At 36.6% G+C, this 10888-nt stretch overlaps 1 protein-coding gene across 1 annotated transcript; it reads right to left on the bottom strand.

Annotated features, from left to right (window-relative positions):
• Nucleotides 1-276: 276 nt before the first annotated feature.
• On the bottom strand, nucleotides 277-6229 carry lrrc3 (leucine rich repeat containing 3). Its single transcript, XM_084123183.1, has 2 exons — nucleotides 6062-6229; nucleotides 277-1759 (listed from the first exon to the last, which is right to left on the bottom strand). The coding sequence occupies exon 2, from the start codon at nucleotides 1401-1403 to the stop codon at nucleotides 603-605; it is 801 nt and encodes a 266-aa protein (XP_083979309.1). The 5' UTR covers nucleotides 1404-1759; nucleotides 6062-6229; the 3' UTR covers nucleotides 277-602.
• Nucleotides 6230-10888: the final 4659 nt, after the last annotated feature.

Below are 10888 nucleotides of genomic sequence, written 5' to 3'. Positions count from 1 at the left end.
ATATATCAAAAGAAACAGATGCTCTGTAAAAATAATAATAATAATAAAAAAAATAGCTTCAGTGAAAACATGGATTGCTGGAAATTTTGGTCAATGGTGGGGAAAGAGTTAAAAAAGGACTTTATCAAGTGCAACTCTCTCTCTTTTTTTGCATGTAAAATATATATTTTCTGAAGCAAAATAAATAAATATTTGGTGTCAAAGTAAATAAATAAATAAATAAATAAATAAATAAATAAATAAATAAAAAATATATTTCATGTATGTTTGGCATTTGGTAAGATTTGGTTACAACTGCACAAAAACACTATCATAATAAAACATTTAAATTCAAATATTCAGAAAATTACATGTTTTTCTTTTTTATGAAAATGTATATAATGTGCAGCAAAATACTACTTTGGAATTGGTTTGTGCATTATCAAAATGTGTTTGAAATTGAAATCTTTCACATGTTCATCATCAGTGATTCGTCATTTCTCCTTTCCTAGAGGACAACTTCATTAAATGACACATCTTGCCCCACTCTTCCTTATAAGGCTTGCTGTTGTGCCATCATCACTGTGCCAAACAGATTCACTCCTACACTGCATTGATTGATGCTAGAGAACAGTGCTGATTGTGTCAAAATCCTTACTAATTTGGGAGCTACTTGGCAGAGACTTGAGGTACTCCAGATGCCTCCTGGCATCTTCCTGGTTATGCCGTACGTAATAGATGACATAAGCGATAACCATCGTGAACCAACCAAACATGGTGACAAACATGGCTACATCGGTAGTCTTATGGTGGAAGTTGCAAAAGTTTATGCCTGAATCCAAGACTTGGGTGACAGGTTTGCCCGCGTACTCCTCCTGAACAGAGGTGTGGCAGCTCACCTCGTTCACCGTCTCGGGGTCCAGCCAGAGTTCGCGCAACACCTCCTGCAGGGTGCACTCGCAATGCCACGGGTTGTTGGACAGGCTGATCTTGGCATGCAGCCGAGCGAAGGCCTCCTTGGGGATGCTTTGCATGTGATTATGGGACAGGTCGAGCGCCCGCAAGCTCTCCGTGACACCTTGAAAAGCCCCAGCGTCCACGGTTTCAATAGCGTTCCGTGACAAGTCCAACTCTTGGAGCCAGGGAAGGTTTTTAAAAGCCTGGTTTGGGATTTTGGTTATGCGATTGGAGGACAGTTGAAGTGACACGGTATCGTGCGGAAGGTCGGGGGGGATCTCCACAAGGTTGCGAGAGGAACACTGCACTACGGTTAAGCCATTCCTCTCGGAGCAGTGGCAGCTCTTGGGACAGGCAAGACCCATCACACTCAAACAAATCACGGCTAAAAGTAATCTCAAGATAAGGGGATAGCCATGAGGGATGAAGACTTTCTTTGACAGATGAGCCCCTCCAGGGTAAGTCATGTCCAGCTACTTACTTTCTGAATGCTCTACAGTTCAAGGGCAGTCATTGTTAATCCAAGTCATATTGGAAAATTAACGAGTAAATATTACATGTCACTGTGTCATTCCAACAGCGGGGAGTTTTTCCTTGTTAACGCCCTTTGAGCATATGCAGAGAAGTGATTTTAATTTTCAGGTGTTTGAAGCCATTGTGAGTGTGCTGGAGAGAATCCAAACGAGTCCATCAACATCTGAGAGGCAATTAAACATTTGAGAGGAAAAGGTTCTACAGCCAAGTTTTAATTAGAGACCAAAAGCAGAAGAAAGATTTGAAGAGGGCTCCATTCACTTGAAGTCCCTCCTGCCAAGTCTTGAAACTGCAAGAACAAAAAGGAGAACAAGAATCACCCACACAAAGAGACTTTTTAGATTAACAAAGAAATTCATATTTATATAAATAAAAGATTGAAAGAGGAAAATTAAAATTCTGTTATTTTCTCACCCTCATGTCATTACAAACCTGTATGACATTATTTTTTAAATGAAACACTTTCTTCCATGTTCCATAGAAAAAAATGAAGGCATAAAGGTTTGGAACAATATGAAGGTGAGTAAATGATGACAGAATTTTTATTTTTGGGTGAACTATCCCTTTAAGATATGCTTTGTAACATACAAAGCAACATTAGAGTGCTCTGACCTGAAATGGATCCAACCATGACAAAACAATTTGAGATAAGTCTCATATCTTGCAGACGAATACATTTGTTATGCTGCATTTAATCTAATAATATTAGAAAGGGCCGATTTGTTAAAACAAAACAAATCAATTTCTCATTTGCGCCATAGCAACACAATGCTCATTAAAGGCTATTAGAAACTTTAATGATGAAAAAAAAAAAAAAACACATGAATAAAGTTTTTTAATATCCCAATAGTTCACTCAAAAATTAAAATATTGTCATTTACTCACCATCATGTCATTCCAAACCTTTTTATTTCCCATCAGTGAAATCCAAAAGATGTACATTCTGTAATAAGCAGAATATCCCAGTTGTTCTTTTCAGCACAAGGAAAGTGAACTGCTAAATACTGACAAACTCCAAATAGGATAAAATGTCTTCTCGGAAGTAAATTAACATCAATCATATTGTTAAAAGCGCTATATAAATGAAGGTGACTTGACTTGACTATCATAAAAGTGGTCCATATGACAACTATATTTCAAGTCTTCATTTCTATTTCATTTAACTATGGTTCAATTAGAGTCAAACAAAGCTTGGGGCATCTTTGACATTCCTCATTGTGTGTCATGGAAGAACCATGAGGGTTAATGAGGGTTAACATCACACGATTTAATTCACACTATACCTTTAAACTTACTAGATTAGAATAATTAATTCTAGGACAGATCATATGAACGCCCTACATTGTGCTGATCAATCAGATCATGACTGCCCTTTGAGGAACCAGTCTAAATGGATAGCTTACACTTTAGGGCTTTTCACATTGTATAAGCTTTTCCCTTAAGCCCCGCGCTATTGTCATTCTAAACCCCGCTTTTAACCCCGGGTAAAGGAACGTTTCACACTTGTAAGAGCCAAACGTGTACAGTGTGAAACGATGCAGTGTTAGAATGTTACGACTAGATGCTTAGCAACTGACAAGCCTCATATTCACGTGCTTTGGACAGTCACAGAAACACTGCATGTTGTATAAACAGTAGTTTCAGTATTTGAGGGGGGAAAATGTCAAATTGTAGTGAAGAAGAGACCGGTAAAGGTGAAGAAGAGACCGGTAAGAATAAAGGTTTATTCTTACCTTTATAATTTGAAAAGTCCATTCAGGATAAACTTGATAGTACAGTATGCCCATACAGTATATAATATAAGAATGTGAAATTTTAGAGCCTTTTTGTAAATGTATTGTGTACAGTGTTCGCCAATCAGTGACACTGACACCGCAAAAATGCAAATAAGGATGTTAACCCAGGGTTTAGGAATGTAGAGTGTGAAACATCAGCTTATGAATAAATTATGAGATGTGATTCCCTTTACCCTGTGTATAGAATGACAGGGTTAACTTTCAAGTGTGAAAAGCTCTTTTGTCAAAACCCCCTCTGCGGAGACTCATTTTTTAAGAGTCCGTAAGGCAGGTAGAAAATATGAATAGGCCTACGCCGAACACATGATGCAGTGAAATGACTTTCATTCTTTCCACTAAAACTTTGTCACAGGCAGCACATGAGACATGTGGGATGCATCATTTGAAAGTGTCGAAATAAAAGATTAATTCACTGGCAATGTACAGTAAGCAATAAGCAACACAGCTCAGGATTGATTGTTGAATCAGCAGCAGCTCAGTAGCACTAGTTGATTATTGTGATGGATGCTAAAACCTCAAGCCACGTTTAGAATCCAATAGGATGCAAGTAGGACACATGGCTCATCTATAAATGTGTGTTGCGAAAAAGGGATTGTGAGTGATACACCCTCAGCAAGCACATCACAGTTGCATTTGCATTATTTAAAGTCACCGTAAACCGTTTTTAAAACATCCTAAAGAAATCACACATTCAACTGAAAAATAATGTAACCAAACTAAAACATTTTAAAAATGTAGGCTACCTGAATACGTAATTTGTCTGCTTTTTTAAGCTTACATTAAATGAAATTCAAATGTGTGTCAATAACAGGCAACAAACGTTTCAACTATATTGTCAATGAAGAATAATTAAAGTGACTAGAGCAGAGCATGGAGGTGTTTTTTCTAAAGTAAGACACTTTACCTCAAAACAAATTATATCAAAATATTCAAAAAAAAGATATGAAAATAACACATGAGAGCAAGATTGTGGAGAAGAAGAGGAAGACATTTTACATTTGTTCTGGTATTGTCCAGAGGTAGCTCGTTTTTGGCATAAGGTGGCAGTTTGGTTATATGAGCAAGGACTTATACTAATGTCACCAATATATATAATTTGGGGTGTGTATGAAGAAGAAAACATGTTAAATACCATTGTGCTTCTTGGTAAATATTTTATTTTCAAAAGAGAGAAACATATTAAATTAGAATTATTTGTTATGTTCCTAAAGCATTATTATTTATTGACTAAGAATATGATAAAAGATAAAAGCAGGTCACAATCAGATAGTTGGCAAAAATTAACATTTACAAAAAAATGGGATAAAGAACAATAAAGACTTATTTTTATGCTTTTTGATCTTTTCGGTTTCTGGTTGTCAGAGTTAATTTTTCAGTGTAAATGTGAAAATGGCTGACATATTAAGCATGTATGTATCTTTTTTTGTTGTTGTTATTGTATTGTTTTCTGTATTACCTTTTGTTGACGTCTTTTTTCTGTTGTATATTGTTATTTTTTCTAATAAAAAAAAATAAAAAAACACATGAGAGCAATGTAACAACGTAGGTATAGGCTACATGTAAGATGGAATTTAATACAACTGGATGTGTGCCGACTGTTTACGGTTTAGACTTGAATAGCTTTGATATAGTTTGAGAGTGAAGAGACAACGCTGGAGTAGTGTTGCCAGACGTACGATAATTATCGTATTTGTACGATAATTTCGACCTCTGTACGACGTACGATCAATAATGAAAAAAATCCCATAATGTACAATAATATCAGAATTGTGTGACGCTTCAAATGATGGTCGTTGTAATCATATGGCTTCTATAGGCTACTCATTGATCTAGCTGTGGAAGAATTATGTCATTAGGCTATGTCTTCTCGGCCATCATCGTCATGAGCACAAGTTAATGTTCGTTTTGTATATTTTATACCAAGTTGTATATGTCATCTCTGTAGGTTTTGCAAGAAGAAGAAAAAAGTAAAATAAAAAATAAAAATAAAAAAAACGTTCCTTCCGCGGCGCTTAGGTCAGTTTTTTTCCAAGCTGAGGTCGATATTTTAGCAATAAAGTCATTTTCATGTCGTGTCAAAAAGTTATTGGTCAATAAATAGCTGTATTCTGTACGTTTGACTCTGTAGGCTACGATAATTTTGAGCTTCTGGTAAGATGCTTAGAAATTTCCAATCTGGCAACACTGTATCATAATTTATCTTAATCTCTCTTTCTTCTCTCATTGGTAGGCTGGTAAGCACTTTACATTGAAAAATGTACCTGCCAAAAAATGACGACGGCATAGGTTAAAGGCTACGAGGCTGGACTTGGTAAGCGTACTGCTAACAACAGACTGAATACATGAAAGAAACGCTGAGAGAAGTCATCGTATTTAGACCATAATAACGTGGGAAATTAAGTCATTTGCAAACAAAACTGAGTGCATGTAAATCTTGTCTACTCAAAGTCTATATTTAATGCTCACGCACGCTTGAAAACATCCCATTATTATATTACAAACATATCCTGCACCTACTGTCATTACAATAAACAGCTGACTAAGGAATAAAATATAGAATAGCATGTCAACCTACATGAATTGTTCTTCAAATGAGGAACTACAAAAGACGTAAAAATAAAATAAAGGAAAATATGAATGCAAGATTATGACAAATATTACACGAGCATATAAAGACAAGACAAATCTCAGCAGCCTACTTTCCAGAACGAATTACAGATATAGCATTTAAGCTTTATGTGTGGTTTCAAAAAGTTTGCTTTTTAACATGAATTGTATGCATTATCATGACTTACCATACTTGTTGATACTTCAGTGGATCAGACGCCTTTGCAGTGAGTGTATAAAGTGAAGAGCACACAGCAGTATAAGACAGCCGCCTTGCGCTGATTGGATGGCGAGCTGTTTGCTGTGCTGGAGGCTGATAGCGCGCGCTCGCTCCACCCGCTTCTGTTCTTCTGACTGACGGACTGACTGACTAGGCTACTCGTGGTGAGGATTTTGATTCATCCCACCCAGTGACTCGAATCTTTTTAATCAGTTCACCAAAAAGATTTGTTCGTTGGTTCGTACAGTGACGATTTCGAAATCCTTTGACCCGTTTACAAAAACGATTCAGTAACTGGTTCGTTCAGTGGTTCTTTTCAGCAGGTCACATATTTGCTCCAATAGTGGAGACAAGTGTCGTTTTGTTTTAGAAGAACTATTCTCTCATAGAACATTACGCTTTTCCTACAGAAATATTAGGCTATAGGCTACAAGCATCTTAACAGCTAAACTATTAAAATGCCCCAAACAATTGGTTATTTTAATTCCTGCACTGCTTTTCAACCGAATTGCTTCCTAAACTTGAGAGCCACGGTAACATATATAGGGTAAATGTTTTACCTGGCTGAGTACTAGAAGTGAGTTTGAAGTCTGTATCGAATAGGCCTATGCAATACAATATTATGGACCGCAAAATAATAGCCTACGAAACGTCTTTCTGTTGAGTTGTCCGTGAAATTCACAGATAAACAAACAGCTATAAGCCACCAGTGTAGTAGGCTACGATTCACAAACTTATAAGTGTTTGAGCGTTCGAAACTTCGAACCCTTTAGTTTACAATAACAAAACTGCTTCGAATGGCTTTTCAAACTAACGTTAGCTGAAGTCACAGGCTTAATTCAGAACCGCATAATTATCTTACAAGTTCTGCCATAGAAAGATGTGGTAAAAGTAGGCTAGTATTATAAAACTGATAGTTCCTTTGATTATAATTGGTTGAGCCGCGTTCGAAGCCGTTGTAAATTAATCAACAAACATACACCTGTGACCGCATTATATTAGTATTACTGCGCAACTGTCGTTTGTGATACTTTGTTGCTGCCGGTTGCTGCATGTGTTGCTTGGCAACCTATTTGGAACTACATTGCTTGGCGGAGGAATACATGCGTTATATTTTTTGTTGCTGGTGCTTATTTTATGAATAAAATAAATATCAAAATGAATATTTTTATGGAGTAACTGTTTTATGAAAGCAATAAGACCCTTGAAGCCGTGTTTTACAGTGAATAGAACAGCTAAGGGGGTTGTAGGCACTCCGCTCCATATCGTACATAACGCCCCCAGCTGTCTTTGAAATACTGACTGTCTATAATGTTTCAGACATGTGTTGGCAACCGGTTTTTTTTTTTCTTTTTTTTTCTGTAATTGGCTATATGAAAGAGTAGGCTACACACGGAGAGGTATGACCTCCTAAAAGCGAGGGTATAAAGATTGTGTAAACCAGTGACCATGGATGGTTGTGAACCTATGGTTCATAAATCAGGGTTTTATCCTGAATGTTCATTGGAGACTGGACATTGTAGATTGGAAGCAAATATTCTTTCAAGGTAACTTAGGCTATTGTAGATTACTTCATTTACCTGACCTAAAGACTATACCAGTGCAAATACTTCCTAGTTACATCTCCTTATTTAGGCAGGACTGCAGACTAATGAGTAGTCTGTCGGTGACAGCTGACAGGTCAGACCATCACTGCACAGGATGGGAAACTTATACTTGTCAAAACCTTGTTTATGTGACATACGAACAAGTCTTATAATACTGGGTGCACTGCTCTATGTAAAATGAAGATACAAATTATATTAAATCAATTTGTCTGAAGGGCAATAAGAAATTAAAGGGAAAACTATACATCAATGTCCACAACCAATTAATTTTATTTTTGGTTGAAATAATGTTTTATGTTAACAGCATTTTTTGTATTTTGGCAGCCTTATGGGCACATCATTTGCAGAATCCTATAATTAATGTGGTAGTTCTGTGTTTCTTCCCTAAGGTAAAGATAAGAAACTGCTCCTTTTTTAGTTTGGACTTTTCTCAAACTTATACAAAGAATCCAGTTTCAAACAGGGCTGTAGTCCTGCGATAATTACTTACCACCACAGTGTTCATTCCAACACCATCCACGAATTAAATCACACTTACAGGGTGTGATTTACATCAAGCGAACCAATTTGCCTAGTGCAACTTATTACCTTAATTGCTTCAATTGAATTATGGGTAATGTAGTTTAAAACCAACAAAAGTTTAAAAGTAATTGAGGATATTGGGAACAGAACCATCTTTCCAGAGAGCATCTCACAGCTGAAAATGTAGAGATACTTGGGTCATTAGGAGGAGTTCATAAAAAAGAGTAATGTTCAAATCTTCACTGAGACCATGAGACCTTGGTTTGAGAGCATATGTCCAAAATGTTTCCCTCTTGAGAGCCTCTCCTCTTCTTTTATATTATTCTCCACAGCTTTAATGACTCCATGTGTGACAGGAGTTAGTCTGTGGGCAGTTTCAGAATAGGGTTTGTTACTCTAACAACCCACAACCAAACATTTTCAATTCACAATATCATCTTGTAACAAAACAACACCTAACTATATGTCCTTTAACATTGGCCACAGATAAGAGAGGTTTCTTTTCTTTTTTTTGCATTATACTGGTTTTCATTGATGATGGCAGACACTCACTAACCTCTTTTGATTGTTTTGTGTTTTGTAAGCAGTTCTCTGAACTCGTATTTCCTCAGCCGCTCATTACCTGGGGGCACTATTTTTATCTCCCAGCCATTTCCTAGAATTGCAATAATGGACATTTCTTCTAAAATAAACTATAGGGCACTGGTGGCACAGATTCACCAATGTATTTTAATATAGATATACTGTATTCTCATATATTTTCCTAATAAAAAGCAAAAGAAAACCCTTCAAATTATTTAGCGACTTAACATGGAAATGGCACGAATAATAAAAGACTTGGAATTTGAATACAGGCTTAAAATTTACAGCTGCTGACACTTTTCATTCAATCCTTCAAACTGTGTGACCAGAAATCACTCTCTTATTTCAGTCTGCTGCAAAACGTTGATAAATGTGATAAATGCCCAGAGCTCTAATAAACTTGTTCTCACCATGCAAGAGTATGAGTTGCTAATAAATGCTAATAAGTGCACATAAAAAATGCTAAATGCTAATAAGTGCACATAAAAAAGCCTTTTACAACCCCAATTCCAGAACAGTTGGGACATTTTGTAAAACGCAATAAAATCAAGAATCTGTGATTTGTTAATTCTCTTGAACCTATATTCAATTGCATTTTGTATATATATATATATATATATATATATATATATATATATGATTTTTTTTTTTTTTATGGCTGCAACACACTCCAAAAAAAGTTGGGACGGAGGCAAAATAAAAGGGAAAAGATTACAGAATATCCAAGTTAACCTTTTTTGAAAGTTAACCTTTTTTGAAACCACAGTTAGCAGGTGAATTAGTAATAGGTGAGGGTATCATGTTTGGGTATAAAAGGAGCATCCACCAAAGACTAGCAAGACTTGCTAGCAAAGAAAAGAAAAAAGACTTGCAAGCAAAGAAAAATCACATTTCTCAATGCAAGATTGCAAAGTGTTTAGGTCTTTCACCATCTACCAAACATAATACTGTGAATGGATTGAGGGAATCCAGATAAATCTCAGTCCGTGTAAGGAACGGCAGGAAACCTCTGTTGAATGTGAATGACCTTCAAGCCCTCCAGATGGCATTGCATGAGAAACCATCATGCTAAATATAGCCTCTTGGGCTCTAGAGTACTTTGGAAAAGCGTTGTCACTCAACACAGTCTGCTTCTGCATCAAGAAATGCAACTTGATTCTCGGTTACGCAAAGAGAAAGCTATAGAAGATGATCTAAAAGACAGTGTAAATGTGTGCTGTAGTCAGATGAGTCCACGTTTCAGCTTGTTTTTGGAAAAAACGGACATTGACTTTCCAAAGACAAAAGGCGACCGTCATCAGCGACCGGTAAAAGCAAACATCTGTCATGGTATGGGGTGCATCAGTGCAAACGGCATGGGTGACTTGCATGTGTGTGAAGGTACCATTGACGTGGAGGCGTATATTGGGATTGTACAGACATTTAATGGCATAAAGATTACATTTTTCCTGGGAAGCAAGACAATGCCAGGACTCATTCATCATGTGTTACAACAGAGTGGTTTCTTAGAAACACTCTACACTGTGGAGCTGAAGTTCCTGACGGCCTGCCTGCAGTCCAGATCTGTCTTTTGTTGAAAATATATGAACCATCATGAAAAGGAGAATCAGACAACGATGACCACTGACTGTTGAGCAGCTGTCTTATATCAGGCAAGATTGGGGAAAAAATCCACTTGCAAAGCTGCAACAGTTAGTATCCTCAATTCCCAAATGATTCAATTAAAAGGAAAGGTGATGTGACACCCTGGTAAACATGCCAATGTCCCAACATTTTTGGAGTGTGTTGCAGCCATCAAAATTAAAATTCATTTATATTTACAAAATACATTTAAGTTGGTCAGTGAAAACATTGAAACATGTCTTTAACATTGACTTTTGTCAGTTAATTAAAGGTTAAAGAGAATTAACAAATCACACATTCTTGATTTTGTTGCATTTTACAAAATGTCCCAACTTTTCTGGAAATGGGATTGTAGAAATTCTATTGCTTCCTGGTAGATGTTTTTGAGTCCAATCATAGCAGGAGCAGACAGCCATTTCATAATTTACAGACGACCTGTCATCGCTCAGTCTAACTGAACA

The sequence above is a fragment of the Abramis brama genome (assembly GCF_963993115.1).
Source record: "Abramis brama genome assembly, chromosome: 8".
Taxonomy (NCBI): Eukaryota; Metazoa; Chordata; class Actinopteri; order Cypriniformes; family Leuciscidae; genus Abramis; species Abramis brama.
This window is presented reverse-complemented; position numbering and strand designations above follow the sequence as displayed.